Here is an 18,108-nt window from a genome sequence, read left to right as displayed (position 1 = left end):
TAACAGCAAGAATGTGAAGAGCTGGAGCGCTCAGATGAGCCTCAAGGCTCGATACACAGGGAGGTCAGGCAAGCTCCTCGTCGGCGTAAGGATGTGTCACCGGGAGCGGAGCATAGGCGCAGCGCAGCTCAGCGGCAGACGCGGGCTCAACGCGCAAGAAATAGCGGTGGAGAGATGAAGAAAGAAGGGTCCGCGGAGAGGAGAAAGAAGCGATGGAGAGTGAGGAGAAGGAGAGGGGAGGGAGAGGAGAGGAGAGGAGAGGGAGCGGTGGAGGGAGGTGAGCGAGGGAAACGTCGGGGCCAGAGGGGGTGGGCGACTGGGCGACGGCGAGGGCGAGGAGGACGGCAGGTGGAGAGGCGGACGGGAAGCTGACAGGGCCGCAGCAGGAACGTACAGTACCTACGGAGAAGCCGTACACGGCGTGACCGGACGGACCATTCGAGACGCGGCTGGATGGGCAGCAGACTTGGACTTACTCGGTCGGGCGTAGCTGGAGGGAGGGGGCGGGTCGGGAAGCGCTCGCTGCACGGCCGTTCGCTCCAACAACCTGACTCCAGCGCAGACTACAGGCCCCTAGGACCCAGCTGGCATGGCAGAAAGATAGACAAGAGCGAGAAAAAAGAAAATATAAAAAGTCACAAAAAGGGGGCATCCTTCGAGCAAGAGGGGGCGGGCCAGGCCGACAGCACGCGATGCGATGTCGCACCTGGTCTTGGGGGAGCGGAGTCGTCCCGCCGGTCTTTTCCGCTGGAGGCTGCTGTTGTACGGGGTGGTCCGGACTGCGGACGTCCTGGTGCTGGGGGCCGTACGGTACGATACAGCGAAGAATACCAGACAGCGTACCTGACGGTACGACTCGGAGGGCGCCAGAGAGACTGAGAGTCTGCTTGCCCGTCGCGGCGGAGCAGAGCTGACCGCTACTCATGGCGAGGAAGAGCAGCAGTGCAGCGCTGTGTTTTGCAGTGCAGGCTAGGTTCGCAGAAGGTTCCCCATCGTTGACAGGCGCAGATAGAGTCGGGACCTGGACGCGCAAGGGTCCACGAGTCGATCGTCTCGCCGGCACGCTCGTGCAGCTTGGGCCGCCGGCGTTGGTGAATGGAGCACGCCCGTTACGCCCGTCGAGCACCAGCCTCCAGGGGCTTGACACCAGACAAGGCTGATTATGAGGGCCTGACGGCGGGCTCGTCACAGTGTCGAGCGATGCCTGGCTGGGGACCGCGCTGGCCGGAACGCGCGACCTGTCCTGTAAAAGTTTGCCAGAGTCCGAGACCCGCCCGAACGCTCCCTGCCCTAGGCGCTCCCCTCCCTCTTGCCCAGTGCGTCCCCATCCCATCCCCTCGATGCCCTCCATGTCCACGTCCTCGTCCACGTCTCCATCCACATCACCCTCCCCATCGCCCAGCCGTCTTCCGGCCGACGTGTAACCCACCGCACCGCGCCCAATCGACGTCTCTCAGCCCCAAAGCCCTAAAGCGCTCCCAGACTCTGGGACGGCCACCGGCAACCACAGGCAGAACCTTCGAGCATCGCTGCACTGCAGGCCGTCGGACATGCGCCGTGCGCTCCGCTCCAGTCCCGGCCGTCCAGGCCCAGGGCAGACCACTTGCGGCGCACCGGCTGCCGCACCGTGCGTGTCGTCCCCCGTAGCCCGTTCGGCGCATGGTTACGTGACCGTTACATACCGATACGTACTGTACCAACCGCACGCCTGTCCTGCTCTTCGCGCCCACGCGCCAGGCCCTCACTGACCACACGGCAGTCTCGCTGTTACCATCCTGAACAGCGAACCCCCCTTTGCTCTCCACCATTCATCTGCGAGGCTCTGTCCGACGTCCAGCGCCAGTCTCGCGCGCGCGCTTCCCCAAAGGCAGAGCAGACCCTTTCCCTTTCCCTTCACTTTCCACTCATCACAAACCCCTCCCAAAAATCGCTCATACACCTCGTCCTCTTTCCACCCCAGACACCCCCCCCTCTCTTTCGGTACTCTACCGGCCTAGATCGGACCAGCGCATTGCGCATCATCAGGCCCGATCAGATCAGCAGAGATTTTTCCTAGCAAGTCCCCCTAACACCCGTCTAGCCAAGCCATGTCCGAACGAGGCTCGTTCCGAGGGGGTGCCCGAGGCCGCGGCGGAGGCTTCGACAGCAGGGGAGGCGGCCGTGGCGCCCACCCCACCCAGCAGAGGGGTGGCGGTGCGGGCGGTGGCGGTGCGGCCCAGCAGCAGCAGGAGAAGCCCAGGAAGGAAAACATCCTCGACCTCACCAAGTACATGGACAAGGAAGTCAATGTCAAGTTCAACGGCGGAAGAGAAAGTAAGTCGTTTATCCCTGCTGGTTTATTCTTAATTTTTCTGCTCTTTTCCCATTTGTGTTCATCGTGTTCTCTGTCACCTGATGAACATATTGTTTCTACTACATCCAAGTGTTTAAGGAAGATCATCGTTGTTAGTTATAAAGTTCTTCATATATCCAACATAACATGAAATGATTTTGGACGTACATTATTCTCGATATGCTTCCCCCTCTCAACCCATTGCTCAAGCCATCAACATGTCTCAAACAGAACTAACCTCTTTCCGCCCAGTCACCGGAACCCTCAAAGGCTATGACCAACTCATGAACCTCGTCCTCGATGATGTCAAGGAGATCATGCGCGGTAAGTGATCCAATTCCATCTTAGACCCTCCCCTCAATAGCAACCGGACATCAACGAATATGCCCGCTTTCCCGTCGATTCCCCTTTTGCATCCTTTCCTTTCTAACAAGCCTTCCAACGCAGATGATGCTGGCAACGAGACCACACGCTCCCTCGGCCTGATTGTTGCGCGAGGAACTCTGCTCGTGCTCATCTCCCCGGTCGACGGCAGTGAGGAGATTGCCAACCCGTTCGTGCAGCAAGAAGAGTAAACAAACTATCTACCATCATCATCTACCATCTCTCGTCACCACTTCACTCGTACATACATAATGTATAATGTATGTATAGTATGGTGTAGGTGGGATGGAGAACTCAGAAAAAAAAGACGAACCATCCTGTCCTATCATTTAACAGGAAACACAAACAGTTAACCATCCATTCAGTGGATGGTCCCCATAATTAACACCGAAGAGAAAGTGTGGAGTTGATCAAATTCTCGGAGTCGCAATGATCTTCGACTATCTAGCTAGCTAGCTATCTTAAATTCAAAAAAGAAAAACAAAAGCCAACTCGAACAAGAAAAGAAAGAAAAGAAAGGGGGAGTTGTGGGTCGAAACGATTATGAATATTTATTACGAACAGAGGACAAAAACAAGACAGTCAGATATAAATGTACTGTATGATAGATACCTACCTACCTAAACGAAATATGTCATGACAATGATATGATACCATCATCAGGATAAGTGACGCTTAAAAGATATACATATATCGAACGTTAAACATCACGGTAAAAAAGCATCAATAAAATGTACGGCTTACCTAATTATTGGAACCTTAAACTTCGGATTTCGTAAAAGTACTAGCCTTAGTAGCCCACCTGCTTACCTATATGGGTAAGCAATAGGTAGCCCCTGAGCCTGGGCTGACTGGATTGAGGTGTCCGACCGACAGAATAGGGATAGGGATAGGGCTAGGGCTTAGGTATCTAGATCAACAAAAACATACCTATCGGTCCGATCTGGAGAGATCCAATGTAAGATAATCCCTACCTAAATAGGTACCTGAGCACATGATGTTCTCGTGATGTGATCTTAGATGTTAATCAATATGCCAAGGTGAGTCTCCCGTTTCGCTTACGCCCCGGTCTCCGAGTCGTCCCGATCCCCTCCCTCGCCTCTCCTCTCCGCCCCGCTCCGCCACTCCTCATCAGCCTCTGACATCTCATCTGCTCACCAGGTGGTGACTACAAGGAATAAAGGATAGGTAGGGATTTGAAAAATCTCAAATGAAATTTGCAATCCTAGATACTAACCCACCAACAAACTATCATAACTTATCTTTTTTTTCTCTGCATGGCTAATCTAGCTAGCTGACTTATCGTATGATCGTATGTTGTATTTCTTCTACTATTTCCCGATTTCGATTTGCGTTATGTCCTCATCCATCCACATGCCAGACATCTGACGATGCCTATAATGGATATTTTTCACTGTACTCATGGCGAGATCGACATTTTTCGTCTGTATATCTTCGAACCATCATTATCCCGGAAATTGACCCTGTTGCGAATTTAGGGAAAACGGGAGGCATCCTTCCCAGACATGACTTTCGAGTTCAAAAGGAACCGAAAAGCCTTGAAAGCACATTCATAAAAGTGCCAAAAAATATCGAAATAGCCACCCTCTCAAATAGCTGGTCGCACCGTCACAATATTCGTACTCTTGGATTCTTCGTAAAAAAAGTCCAACCACCTCATCCATCCCCTCGTTAGTAAATTTAACCGCGAAGATAGTGCACTTTAAAGGCATCAATCGTCATACAATCAAATACTTCCTAATCAAGGGCCTCGAGATACTTCGTTGAAGGGAATATCTAGTGGAGTCTTCTTGTAGGCTTCATCAATGCCTGGAATGATGACTCAAGAGCCTTTTTGAGCTCTTTGTAGCTGACAACGAAGCAACTCTGCTCATCCCTGCTGATCAGAGTAATCTTCTCGTCGGTACCGGCGTCCAACTTGTTCAGACATGTCAACACATGTGCTAGATCCACGACGGGGTTGTTCTGCGCGTCCACCTGATGGAAGACATAGTCCCGGAAGAGCTTCAAGAAGTATCGCTCTCCATTTTCCGACCATTGTCTATCATGTTCATATTCGGGTCGCTCGTTCACGAAGTTCAACTTTGCCATCAGTCGCACGAGCCGGCCATTTTCAAGTTCGCGGCTGAGATCGGAAGTGAGTTGATCGTCCAGATGGAGCGCAGAATCAAAGGTAGATATCAACTGTGAGGAAATGCCAGTGACGAAAAGGTCGATGTTCCTCTCTTGGTCGTTCTGCATGGCGTTGAGAAGCCAGAAGACCGAATTCTTCAGCTGTGGACTGTATGCGCGTGTAAAATGTTCCATGGCCTTCGTGGGGTTGTGCATCACGTTAGGGTTATTCGCACCCAAAGTCAAGATCACCTGTCCGAAGTTGACCAGGTCTTGACGTTGCAAGTCTGTAATTGACCGCTGCGTATCGTGTTGCACTACATCCATGATGGCGCAAGCATTCAGGCGGATCCGATTCTTGCCAGTGAGAAGGATCTTACTTGGCTCAATGATTCTCGCTGCAAGACCATTGCTGTGAATCGCTTTCAGAGCGTTGGCAATCTGAGTCATGTAGCTCCAAAGTATCTGTTCCGGGATGTGAGCATTGTGACGGCCCTGAAATCTGTTATTCCCAGCACCCAGATGCTGCTCTGCAAGAGTTTTGGACAATGGATGATAATCGTAGACGAAAATCAAGGAGCTGTCCTGGAAGCTTCGGTTTGTAAAAGCATCGTGGACCGTCACGACACTGCCATTGCACACTCGCTTCCAAGCCTGCACAGATCGAATAGCCTTTTCATTGGTAAGACGAAATCCTGCGAGCAAGTTAGAGAAGCCTCATCAAATGCACAGTGGAGAAGTTTTTACCTTCAAGTCTCCGAAGTGCGTAGAAGTTTCCGTCTTTGCTTGATTGCGCTTTGTACACCCAGCTCGGATAACCGAATATGGCAGCATTCTTCTGATGATTGAGATCTAAGGGAACAAGGGAGTGAAAGTGGTCAACCTGAGCCGGCAATTGGGAGTCTCGACAGACAGTCAGTAAAATGACGTATGCACGAAGGGTATCATGTGTCAACATACTGGGTAAGGTCTGCAACGACGCTGCCGCTTTCTTCTGCAGCTCTTCGCGGAAGTCATTAGGTAGAAAGAGATCATGAACGTTACGCTGGTACCCTAGGGTGTTCTGGTTGTGCGGACCAATGGGAGCATACAGATGGTATTGCAACTATCACAAATCAGAACATGAAACGCAAAGGGGAAAACCCAGGCATCTTACCGGCTGTTGGAAGCCGCTCTGGCTAGCAAAGAAAGCGGCTCCACCAAGTGCAGTACCGTCATGTGCATACGGATTAGCCTGCACTGGACCAACAGCACTGGCGGCTGCCAGGGGTGTCGACGCAGTCACGAATGGATCGAAGGCAGCTGCGGAGGCAAGGACGCTGTTCCCGTTTCCTTGGAGAGGGGCCTGAGGAGTCGCGTCAGTTTCCGAATAGGTCATATTTGAAAAGCGTTTTCTGGGGCCAAATCCCTGGCCGGGAACAGAAGCAGGTCTGATGGGCCTCATGGTGCTGGACTCGGGAGAAGGGGGCAGGGAACTGTGTAGAAGCGAGACGGGAAGGGATATGGATCGAAGACCGCGAGGTTCGAACGCATCAGCGAGCGCATTAAGGCTTCGTCGTTGCAGAAGACAGGGACCATGAGGGCCATGAGGTGCACCAGCCGCATCCATACTCAGCCGCCTGGGCATAACACAGCCGCTTGACATACAGCATGCAGTCTGAAAGCCACCGCGTGCTCTGTGGAACTGAGACAGTGGAGAGCCCAACTGTGCAGCAAGCAGAACAGACCATGCTTTATCCCCAAGCGTGGTGTGGATCGTTGATGCAGAAGTTTGAGAAGAATAGAGTGTATGTACGTGGAGGGCAAGAACGGAGGTCCACCAACCTGGACAGGGACTCCGGTTACTTTGGGAAAGGGCTATCCTTACCACATGAGAAGCGTCAAACCCCTGAGGAACAAAGTCCTGCACCTCTGCCACAGTCCAATCTGGAGTGGTCGATTCTTGCCGAACGGACGGCGAACTGGTATTGGATCCTGATCTCCGTGAGCACAAGGGTCTGGAATTCCGAACAAGAGAGCAGAGATGCCATACGTGATGTCACACTCTTAGGGAGAAACGGAGCAGCGCTTGCAGCTTTCGGGGAGATCGTTGTCGTCTTCTTTGTCGCAGGCGAGCCGTTGGCAGACAGATGCGACGGGGTGAAGCTGGGAGACTCGACGTTTAACCGCTTCTTACTACCGCCATTACTGGTACGCCCATGTAAGCCGCTAGATCATCTACATTTTCAAGCTGACTTCTTCGACTACAGAAGAGACAGCCACCTGGGTATCCAACCTGTCCGTTTGATGTGCCGCGTTGACTTTGTGCGGGTCATGGTTAAAGGCGCAGCCTTAAAGATGGATCCCACGGTCAGATGATGCTGGAAGCTAAATGGTATATAGGCAGGTGAGGGACAATCGCAGCACCTTTATCTTCATATCGACATCGGCCATAGATGGTAACATTGCGACATAGAGTATCTTTCGCGTTCTCTATCAGATACACTGTTAGCATCTAGAACGTCCGACAACGCTGTTTCTGCGCGCATAAAAGAAACAGCGCACTTCCATCTCAGGAACTGAAGGAAGCAGCAGTATAGCCAACTGACCTCGCCCCTTAAGCTTGGGCGACCCCGTACTGCGACGGGAGTCGTCCAGGTTGGGCTTCCCCGCGGAAGCCATGATATCCACAATCAGCGGCACGGATCAGCGCAGAGGGATCCCCATTGATTCGAGACAGAGAAAAACCGGGCGACCGAGAGTATCCAGAGGAAACCACATTCCTCTACCAAAGGCGGGGGCTGAGTCGGGGCTATCCAAGAAGCAGGAACCACGTAGGCTCCACGAAGCGCACACGCAGCCGGGGTACGCCAAAAACCCAAGGGCCCCAGATGGATGCGCACGTATTCAAGATCGAGACCTAGTCAGCTAAGAATATATCCATAAGATAGGCGATGGAAGGATGGGGGGTAGGCCCGACTCAAGACACGGAGGGAGGGGGCGGGCGTGAGACTCGAGATGCGCGCAGCGAGGGACCGAGTCAGACTACGTACGGGGCTCGGCAAGGCGAAGCGGTCGGCCTGCACGGGCCCGCGGCTCCGACGCGCGCGGCTACCGTCAGAGGCGGCGATGACGGAGCTTCCCCAGGCCGGCAAGCTGGCAGCTCGACAGCTATCTTCTCCAGACCAACCGCTGTCTTTTGCATTTACACAGCTTGCTGAGCTGTTCTTTGGTCTGCATCCGAAGTTTCAGACTCTGCAAGACCTCAAACTGTTGCGACAGCAGCTCTCCCGTCTGCTTCCTCAGCTGCCCTCAGACCACCTATCCTCGCATCCGGCTCATGGAGACCGGTCGTTAGACAGGCCAGTGCTTATCGATAGGGTTTATGGAGGAAGTCCTCTTTTGATCTACCATGTCTGCAGACGAGGTAGATATCGCGCAGCTCTCCGAGAGCGAGCAGGCTGCCCTCCAGACATACACCACCGTCACCGGTCAGGAACCCGCCGCAGCCATACCTCTGCTGCGCCGCTCACAATGGAACGTTCAGGTCTGTTCTGGGACTCATGTGTTCTCTTGATACTCTTACCCCAGTATTCTGACAGCCAATTCATGCAGATCGCCATTTCAAAGTTCTTCGATGGAGAGGGCCCAGACCCCGTCGAAGAAGCCCGTGCTGCCCTTCATAGCTCCCCTCCAGCGCGACCTACCCGCCAGACGCAGAACCTTATGGCAGATGACCTTGCTCGATATTCCTCCTTAGCTTCCCGTAACGTTGAACCTGCTCCCCGAATCGTCACACAGCCCGAAAATCAGCCACCCTATCGACCCTCGTTTCTGGTGACCCTCCTTTTCACACCATTTAACCTCCTGTATCGACTACTCTATAGCTCTTTTCGTCTTTTCGGGACCTTGTTTCCTTTCCTACCGCGTTTGCTCAATTTTGGCACAAATACGGCCCTCCGGGGTGTCAGCAGAAATGCTAGCGGGCGAAGACCCCTTGGCCCTAAAGACACAGCAGCGAGGTTTATCAGGGAATTCGAGGAGGAATACGGGTCGCACTCATTGCCATTTCTCGAAAATGGATATAATATGGCTCTCGAGAAGGCCCACCGAGAGTTGAAGTTTCTTTTGGTGGTGCTTTTGTCCCCTGAGCATGACGACACAAACTCCTGGGTCAGAGACACTCTACTCTCCCGTGAAATGACTGATTTTATCAACGATTCACGAAACGAGCTGCTTCTCTGGGGAGGAAACGTCCAGGACTCAGAGGCTTATCAGGTGGCCAATTCCTTACGGTGTACTAAATTCCCCTTCGCGTCTGTAATCGTCCACACTCCCAACGTCTCCTCCACCGCTATGTCTGTGATTACCAGAATAGCAGGTAACACGTCCCCGTCTGAGTTCGTCAACAAGCTTCGAACGGCCATCGCACAGAACAAGGAACCTCTGGATCGAGTCCGCGCAACACGTGCAGAACAGCAGGCAGCACGCACCCTTAGGGAGGAACAGGACTCCGCTTATCAACGATCTTTGGCCCAAGACAGAGAGCGGGCTCGGCAGAGACGGGAAGCAGAGGCGGCAAGACAGCGTGCAGAGCAGGCTGCCGCAGAGAAGAAAGCCGCGGAAGAGAAGCGGGCCCAGGACCTCCAGCGGTGGAAACAGTGGCGTGCTCAGTCCCTGCGCGGCGAGCCAGGCCCTGACGCCAAAGATGCCGTCCGAGTCAGCATCCTCCTTCCTTCTGGAGAGAGAGTGATTCGCAGGTTCGCTGCGGACGCGAACATCGAGGAGCTATACGCATTTGTTGAGTGCTACGAAGTCCTACAGGTCGCCGGTGAGTCGGACGGTGTATCCAATGTGCAGGAACCCGAGGGATTCGAACATAAGTACGGATTCCGGCTCGTGTCGCCGATGCCCAGGGCCGTGTACGAGGTGGAGGCAGGCGGAACTGTCCGCGAGCGGATTGGCCGTGGAGGCAATATTCTCGTGGAGCCCATCGACGATGAGGACGAAGAAGAGGAAGAGGAAGAAGCTCAATCGTAATGAATATCTGAGTGTCATTATTATTACCTTAGCATTCCAGGAGGCCTAGATGAAAGGCAAAGAATAGAGACCTTGTCTGATGTTTCCATGTAGCATGCATGTTCCTGTGATAATTAACTTTGAAGATCTTAACAGTTGGATGTGACATTGGATTCTAATAACTGGAAGCATGAAGTACAACTTGCATAAGTGGGGCAAATAATTGTTGGGACGTATACGTGCATACTACGTTCAAGCGTGGAACGAAGAGCTGTGGCGTTTTCCTCGAGATTCTGTGCAAGAATAACTAGAGTAGCTCTCAAATTAGGAGTGTAGATAGATGCCAGGACTAGTAGGGCATTATTATCCCGAAGTATTTTATGTATAAATCTTAGTGTCAAAATGGCTGGATCCATCACATCTAAACAACCTAATCGACTGTTGATAACAGTTCAATTCCGTTGGTATACTTCAGTAAACAGATACTCAAATACTACGCTGCGTAGCATATATGTACCTAATATATGTCAGGTATATATACCATTTTTCTCCACAACTCCCAACCAGCAGCAGCCATGGGTAGAAACAACAAGGATATAGAGAGAGGTCGTGATCGTAAGAAGAGAGCCTTGGCTAACAAAGAACAACGCTAATTAATCAATCAACGATGACAAATGTAACTTGCAAGAGGGTTAGATCTCCAGAGATCATCGTGAATGGCTTGCACCAACCATCTCCCTGAAGTCGCTTCCGCCATCTCTGTGACGAGGCCCCTGCCCACCACCACCACCACCATCACTACCACTAGTGGTATCATCACCACCACCCGTTCCACCCTTCAACCCTCTCAATCCCTCACCATCCTCAATCCATCCTCCGACCTTTTCCACCCCCTCCAGATACTCTACCCCAACGCGCAAGTTAAGACTGGCACTCAGCGCCCTCTGTACCCGCGCCTCGCGGGCCTGCGACACCAGGTCGCGGAACACGTGCACTAGAAACCCGCTCAGGATGTCGACACTCCATTCGTCAGGAACGACGGAGAGGACTTCGCGGACGTCGAACCACGAGGCGAATCTGGCTAAAAGGTCGCTGGTGCGGTCGATGCGGTCGGAGGGGTCTGCGATCTGGAGGAACTCGTGGAGGAGGTGGTTGAACAGTTTTGATTGTTCGGGGAAGGGGGCCAGGTCTGCTGGGGTAGCAGCCGCTACTGTGGCGGCGCGTGATGGGGAGGGCCCGCCGAAGAGACAGTACCGGATCGCGGAGTCGTAGTCGCCCAGGCCGTGGGTGAGGAGGCTGAGGGCCTCGCGGTGTCGGCCCTGCCGGCCGTCTAGGATGATGCATTCAGAGACGAGTTCGTTATGGAAGGGCTCAATCCGTGCTAGGACCGCCGGGATGGAGTAGGAGAGGTTCGATGGGGCGGGTGTGGATGTGAACTGCGTGCTGGAGCCGCCACCGAGGAGCTGGAGGAGTCGGAGTCGAGCCTGCCACCATGGCTCTGGCGGAGCGTTTTCGGTGATGAAGTTCAGGTAGGTGGGTTTTGGGGGGCGGAGCGCGCGGTAGGTAGAATAGGAGTCAGAAAGAGATGAGCGGGCAGCGGGGGAGGACTGGAGGACAGAGATCACGGTGTCCAGGTAGTGCGCAATCAGGTCGTCGGCGTATTGTGAATACTGGAGCAAGCACTTTATTAGTTTCATGTTTCCAAGTCATCAGGATATATATACTCACGTTTTTTGAGAAGACCAAGTACTCCAGGTAGGACTGTACAGCATTCGGCGCACGCTGCTTAAGCAACGCAACTACCTCGGCCGGCTCTAGCTTGACTCTGCTGCTGTCGTCTGCAAAGACTTGCACCCCGAGACTTGGATTGCGTGCTGCTAGCCACGACCCATACTCTTCGATAAGCTGGACATCCCTGATCTTCACAAGATAGCGTCGCATTTGGACCTCAACGCCCGCGGCTGTGACCTCATCGCCAACATCCTTCTCCCCGTCGGCTATCCGTCGCCAGGTCTTAAGAACATTTCCACACATTTTCCGGCTCTGGTAGAGCCGACTCAGCACGAAGAGTCTATTGTACCCCTCCAGAAGAATCACCGCACGGTCAAAATTGCCCTTCCAATTGTCGACCAGCCTGTTAAGCTCGGCCCGGACGGTAGCAGACGGATGTGATTCACGAAGTCCCTGAGCGTCTTGCTCCAGCAATAGATGCAAAAGCGCTGCATCGACGCTGTCGAAGACAAATGTCTCATCCGTGATACTGCCATACCCTCTTTTGCGTTGCCAGGAAAACAAGTAGCGTTTGATCATATCCAAGACAGGTCTGTCCACCAAGGGAGAAGTTCGGCCCCCGGCACTTGGATCTCCAGATTGCTGTATATAGGACTCGGCAACTCTAGCAAGCCCCCCATGGACCCAGATGCCCTGTGGCCCCTGCAGAACTTCAACTCTCAGAAGAGGGATCAACAGTAGGACCACGCGCGGGTCTAGACTGCTATTGACCAAGGCTTCTTCTGTGCTCTTAATTGTCACCTCGTTCCGGGCACTGGGGTGTGTGGAAATGAGATTTACGAATAAGAGTAAGCTCGCCTTCTGTCTCACGTAGTTCAGGCCCAGAAATTCAGCTTCTGTTTTCGGTTCTGCATCCCGAATCGACTGTGTTAAGCGAACAATAGACTCCCTGTCAATAGACTTGTAGCTGCTGTCCTCCGGTGCTTGCGCCTTTTGAAGGACATGATCAAGTTGAAGGGTCAATGGGTTTCTCAAGACACGCCATATTCGATCACCAGACCACATGATAAGACTGCTTCTGATGTTTCCAAGACCACGGACGAACGCGGCTTCTTCCTTGTTCCTTTCCACTTCCCAGCCAGCCGGCGACGTCCCTTTCTCGGTCATCTCCTGGGCTTCAAACAGCTCGTTCTCCTTCTGCAGCTGCTCTATGGATTCCTGCGTTCGGGGATCGTGGTTGTCCGGAGGATTCAACGAAGGAGTCCTCAACCGAACCATTCGCAGAAGCTCTTGGAGCTCATGAAATTCAAGCTGACTCGGACTAACCGTATGGCGAATGCCTACTTGGGCCTTTTGCATGTCTTCAGTGATGGGTATCTCTACATATGCCTTTTGTCTCTCGGTTTCTCCAGGGTCGACGTCCCAGCGTTGCACCTCTATGCATTTGCGGGTCTTTCCGTCATCATCGACTGTTACGACTGCAAGGACATATCCCTCTTCAGTATCATCACTGGGTCGCGCCTGGTTTGTCTCCTGTGATCCATCAATAACAACGGCTTCCGGGTATCTCTGGAAATCCATCGTGCCACGGACCACATCACCGTCCACGTTGACAAACATACCGACTCCAGGCTCTGAAGGCTCGGTTCCGGTGACCAATAAAAACTCAGAAGGGGTTGGGGATGCAATGTGTGGTTTCAACTGTGACGGTTTAGGCTTTGGTGTAGGCGGTAGAGGCTTATGCTTGTCTGAAGCGGCAGGCTCGGATTCACGAGCTGGTGGCTCAGGCAGATCTTTCGACGTGTTCGTCTTATTTCGTTCCTGCGAAATCGATTGCCTTGGGGTTCCTGAAGCCGAGGAAAGGTCTGGAGTCCGAGACCTTGATCTACCGCGTTGGTTCGGCTGAGGGCTAGGCTGCCGCGACCCTAAAAAGGCATTCAGGCTGGAATCACGGCTATGACCACCGGCGTCTCCCGATTCCGGATTCTGGAAGGATGCAGCAGACAACCTCTTGGCAGAAGTTTCGGAGCTACGAGGGATATCCTCGACGTGGCCGGAGTCGAAGACCTCGCTCGACGATGATATCGGGAAAAGAGGTATCTTCTGTTGATGTTCCACGTCGAGTAACGAGTATGAGTACGCATCCGCAACACAAGCAATTGTATCCCTCCGTGATGCAATCAGACAGCCTGGGAACTCGATGTTCCTGACACGACGCGCCTCCTCGCCGATCCTGACCAGCATGATCCTGCTCTGGAGGGCGACCATGATGATTGGGTCCTCAGGCCCCGGCTCGTCTGCGGTTCTATTGAGATCCAGCCCACCAATCCACCGACAATGCCCGACCTTGGTATTCCCAAATGCTGGACTAAGTTCCGGTAATGTGTAGAAGGTGACGATGCCATTGCAAAGGACACACGCCTTATTTGCGCTGGGAAGCAGAACAATCTGTTGGACTCCATGGCGGTTGCTAGCGGACGAGGAATTTTGGGAAACTGTAATTGGTAGCCTTGAGGCCAGGATAAAGTAGGGCTCATTTGACTCGTCGGAGGGGTCTGGAGGGAAGGAGACGAAATGAAGGATCTCCGCAGCGGAGGTGCCAATGTAGAGATTCTCGTCTGTCGCATAGCATATCAGTTAATAAATGAACGTATATCTCTTCCGGAATTCAAACGCATAATTTGGAAACTCACTCCAGGACTCCACACAAGTGATGTGTACGTCTGAGTTGGTGCCCTCGCCCGTCAGCGGTACCTTATCGAGCAGCAGGCGGAGGACATAGGGAGCGGCTGTCGGGGGATTGATCCTCCTTCTCTTGCGGGGGCTGACGCTGTCATCTTCCGGTCCCATTATAAAACAAAGGCCACGCTCGGCCCTCAGCAAGTGAGTTTTTTGCGATCAGAACATAGAGCGAAAAGCGCCCTGTCCCAAGCATTTGGGAAGTTGCTGGAGGGGATCGTACTTCAGATGCGATCCGAGGCGGAGCTCCAGCTGCGGAGCCTATGCCTGCTTAGTCATGGACCACCAAGGTGACTAGTTATCTAAATGCGGAGTGCATGACTACTTGGAGGACGCTCCAAATACCATAAATGATAGACTGATAAAAATAAATAATAATTATTACTAGCATACGAAATAATAATACTTTTGCGATGCATGAGGTGCTGATATACTACCCGAATTGGCAGTAGACATCAACTAAGATAGGTACTTTATCTTCTGACCATCACGGCCATCCGCTAAGATGTGTAAGTGGTATAGAATGGCAATATTCAGCATTATCTTAGCAACGACAGAAAAGCGGGATATGTCCGCTCTACAGTATGTAGATGTGTTCAAAGCTCTTGAGCGGACATCACGGAGAAATATCGGACCGAACCGCGTGTCGAGCTCCCTCCGCATTGAAGGTGAGGCCGCGTGGTGTTGCAGGCAGGTTCTCCGGCGAATAGTTGGTCCTTCGCTGCCTTTTGTTCCATATTCCTTAGGATTCAGGCTAAGGATGCTGGACATGTTGCATTGATCCTGATACAGCGCCAAAGAAATGGATTCCTTTGCAGTTACGGAGGACATCATCCCGGAACATACCCGGAATGATGGTCGCAACGACCAGGATGCCAAATCTGGCAAACAGACAGAGGAGACGAACAAGTTTCAGCGTGCAATTTCTGCCTGGAGAGGTGCGCAAGGCTCCAAATAATCAATCGCTTAGGGCTCATGGTTATACTTACTCCGGTTCTATACAGGCATTGACTTGACCAACACCATACCGAAACTAGACAGCACCGCTTCAGATATCGTCGCTCATCAGAGAGACGCCCTTGTTCAGAGAAAGGAGCTTGCTCAGAAGACGAAGGACTTTAAGAAGCTGGATGATGCGTCGAAGCTTACGGAGTACAAGGGTCTATTGAAGGGTGGGTTCCGCTTATTCCGGTGTATCGATATTAGTTTTCTGACATGATTTCGATAGCCTACCAAACCTTCATCGATCTCCTGACCAATCAAGGGAAAACCTCGTCATCAGCATTCCTCCAGCTCTACTCTTCTCTGTCCGAAGCTCCCGATCCATATCCTCTTCTCGAAGCCTCCGTTGATTCCCTAGTCCTCTCCGAAGACACTGTCCCCAAGTTGACTTCTGAGAAGGAGCACCTTCAGAAATCAGTGGACCGTTTAACAACTCAGTTGGAAAACACAGAAAAGCGGCTCGAGGAAGAGCGAACGGCGCGACGGAAACTAGAAGAGAGCCATGAAGCGAAAATTAAAGAGATCGAGGCGTCCTGGTCCGCGGTACTATCGGAGAAGAAAAACAATTGGGCAGCCAAAGAGAAGAGCCTGGAAGAGAAAGTCGAAAACCAGGAGCGTCTTCTGAAAGAGATCAAGGCTAGCTACGAGGTTTCTCAGCGACTAGGCCGAGAGGACGAGAGTGATGGGGCACAGAACACTGCTACTGCTGCGGAGCTGGAACTCGTCGCATCAGATTTGGAGAAGACTACCTTGCGATTGGCGGAGGTCGAAGCGCGAAACGAGCAGCTGAGGCTGGAGCTGGCTCAAGCCGTGTCGCACTCCCAAGGAGAGCAAAAGACATCTGTTGAAGATGACCCCGCGTATCTGCGACTTCAGTCTGAAAACTCGTCGCTACTACGGAAGCTTGATGCGGCACGCTTTGATAGGGAATCGGAGAGGCATTCATGGGAGGGCAAACTTCGCCAATCCGAAAGACTAAGTGAAAAGATCACCGCCGAACGGGACGAGCTGCGTGCGAAGTTGGAGAAATGCGCCGATTATGATGATATTCGACGGGAGCTCGAAGTCATCAAGGTAAGCAATGTCTTACAATCCTCACTGTAGCTTTCCAGAAGGCTGATCATTTTAGTCGATTGAATTTTCTACTGGTGATGACGAGGATACTGGGGATCTCACAGAGGATATTGCATCGCCGGCAACTCCCAATGGTGCTCCCGCGAAATTTAAAGACAAAGAGGGCACTTTGGAGCAGCTTCTGTTGGCCAGAAACAAGAAGCTTACAAATGAGCTCACTGTTCTTCGAGTATCCCACCGCGATCTTCAGGGTCAGCTTGAAACTCTTCGGGCGGAACTCTCCAAAACTACAGAGGAGCTTCAAAAGTCCCAAAGTCTCTCAGCGACTCTGGAGAACGATCTCTTGCGAATGCAGAAGGAGGCAGCCAATGCTCTTCCTTCCTCTGCCATGTCCGTTGCGGGCACCTACACCTCAAGATATCACCATTCCTCTCGACGAGGAACGTCACCCACATCATCCATTATATCTGGATTCGATCAAGGAGTCGCTTCCGCGAACACGATGGACGCGATCCGTGCGGGAGAGCCTGTTGGAGGCGGCTCGGGCATTTTACCTATGGTCCAGGCCCAGCGGGACCGTTTCAAACAGAAGAACGCAGAGCTGGAGGAGGAGCTCTCGAAGATGTACAGCACTGTGAAATCTCTGCGGCAAGAGGTCGCCTCCCTCCAGAAAGACAACCTCAACCTTTACGAGAAGACCCGTTACGTCTCGACCTACAGCCGCGGCGCCGCGGCATCTACCTCAGCATCCGCATACGGAAACAAACCAAGCTCCACCTCCGTCCACCTTTCCAACGATACACCTTCGGGCCTGTCCACTCTCGACCGTTACCAATCTGCATATGAAGCGCAGATATCCCCCTTTGCCGCCTTCCGCGGCCGCGAATCGGTGCGCGCCTACAAGCGCATGAGCTTCCCCGAACGCATCGTCTTCTCCATCACGCGGATCGTCCTCGCGAACCGCACGAGCAGGAACCTCTTCGCGGTGTACTGTTTCGCGCTGCATATCCTTATTTTTGCCATGCTGTACATGATGAGTACCATGGAGATCGAGAAGCACAGCAGTGCGACGCTTAGCAGTGCAGTCGGCGGAGCTGCAGCAGCAGCGGCGGCGGCAGGTCGTTCCGGTGCCGGTTCCGGTGCTGGGAAGCTACATGGGGATGATTGGCAGCAGGAGGCGTTTAATCATGCTGGCTAGGCTAGCTTTCGCCTATGGGATATGGATATGGATATGGATATGGATGACGTTCGTCTCCTGGTCGAGGACTGGAGGCTCTGTTGTACTACTTACTCATCCTGGCTCATGGTCTTTCCTTTGTCCTGTCATGATTTCTGAATTCCTTCGGAATTTCCCGGTTTTTGTTTCAATATATGGCGTGATCAATTCCTGAATAAAAAGATACCTTAATAGTTAGTAGTGATATGAGAATGACAAGATATGTCATTCATCTCTGTATTAATTTTTAAAAATTCCTCATGACATTTTTAATGTGACTGGATCAATCTCGTAGGCAGCAATTCATTCTATACTATCGTTCATAGTAGTATACTACATTATACTTAATTTCCGTATCATCCAAAACACTCATAATCCTCTTCGGAGTGGGCTTGTCTCTAAGTACTTGAACTATCTATATATCGTAGATATTGCTCTTCGGAAAAGGGTATTCCAAAAATCCATGGAAGGCAATCACATCATCATCGCCTACGTACCT

General features: G+C 52.4%; 6 protein-coding genes across 6 annotated transcripts; 3 read left to right on the top strand and 3 right to left on the bottom strand.

Annotated features, from left to right (window-relative positions):
* Positions 1-64: 64 nt before the first annotated feature.
* On the bottom strand, positions 65-1,661 carry VTN00DRAFT_9277 (uncharacterized protein; the record flags this gene model as incomplete). Its single annotated transcript, XM_069436219.1, has 4 exons — positions 65-368; positions 477-547; positions 707-1,371; positions 1,430-1,661. The coding sequence occupies 4 exons, from the start codon at positions 1,659-1,661 to the stop codon at positions 65-67; spliced, it is 1,272 nt and encodes a 423-aa protein (XP_069284862.1).
* Positions 1,662-2,087: 426 nt separating this feature from the next.
* VTN00DRAFT_9276 (uncharacterized protein) lies at positions 2,088-2,907 on the top strand (the record flags this gene model as incomplete). The annotated part of the gene is made up of 3 exons (XM_069436218.1): positions 2,088-2,313; positions 2,585-2,656; positions 2,780-2,907. 3 exons carry the CDS (start codon positions 2,088-2,090, stop codon positions 2,905-2,907), a joined length of 426 nt encoding a protein of 141 aa, XP_069284861.1.
* A 1,606-nt stretch (positions 2,908-4,513) lies between these two features.
* Positions 4,514-7,510, bottom strand: VTN00DRAFT_9275 (uncharacterized protein; the record flags this gene model as incomplete). Its single annotated transcript, XM_069436217.1, has 9 exons — positions 4,514-5,544; positions 5,597-5,752; positions 5,810-5,954; positions 6,006-6,194; positions 6,717-6,823; positions 6,882-7,036; positions 7,125-7,179; positions 7,256-7,321; positions 7,438-7,510. 9 exons carry the CDS (start codon positions 7,508-7,510, stop codon positions 4,514-4,516), a joined length of 1,977 nt encoding a protein of 658 aa, XP_069284860.1.
* Positions 7,511-8,240: 730 nt separating this feature from the next.
* VTN00DRAFT_9274 (uncharacterized protein) lies at positions 8,241-9,868 on the top strand (the record flags this gene model as incomplete). The annotated part of the gene is made up of 2 exons (XM_069436216.1): positions 8,241-8,375; positions 8,444-9,868. The coding sequence occupies 2 exons, from the start codon at positions 8,241-8,243 to the stop codon at positions 9,866-9,868; spliced, it is 1,560 nt and encodes a 519-aa protein (XP_069284859.1).
* A 686-nt stretch (positions 9,869-10,554) lies between these two features.
* VTN00DRAFT_9273 (uncharacterized protein) lies at positions 10,555-14,428 on the bottom strand (the record flags this gene model as incomplete). The annotated part of the gene is made up of 3 exons (XM_069436215.1): positions 10,555-11,517; positions 11,576-14,196; positions 14,272-14,428. 3 exons carry the CDS (start codon positions 14,426-14,428, stop codon positions 10,555-10,557), a joined length of 3,741 nt encoding a protein of 1,246 aa, XP_069284858.1.
* A 691-nt stretch (positions 14,429-15,119) lies between these two features.
* Positions 15,120-17,591, top strand: VTN00DRAFT_9272 (uncharacterized protein; the record flags this gene model as incomplete). The annotated part of the gene is made up of 4 exons (XM_069436214.1): positions 15,120-15,255; positions 15,322-15,489; positions 15,546-16,393; positions 16,449-17,591. The coding sequence occupies 4 exons, from the start codon at positions 15,120-15,122 to the stop codon at positions 17,589-17,591; spliced, it is 2,295 nt and encodes a 764-aa protein (XP_069284857.1).
* Positions 17,592-18,108: the final 517 nt, after the last annotated feature.

Source organism: Thermoascus crustaceus, assembly GCF_041956765.1.
Source record: "Thermoascus crustaceus strain CBS 181.67 unplaced genomic scaffold VTN00scaffold_7, whole genome shotgun sequence".
Classification (NCBI taxonomy): domain Eukaryota; kingdom Fungi; phylum Ascomycota; class Eurotiomycetes; order Eurotiales; family Thermoascaceae; genus Thermoascus; species Thermoascus crustaceus.
This window is presented reverse-complemented; position numbering and strand designations above follow the sequence as displayed.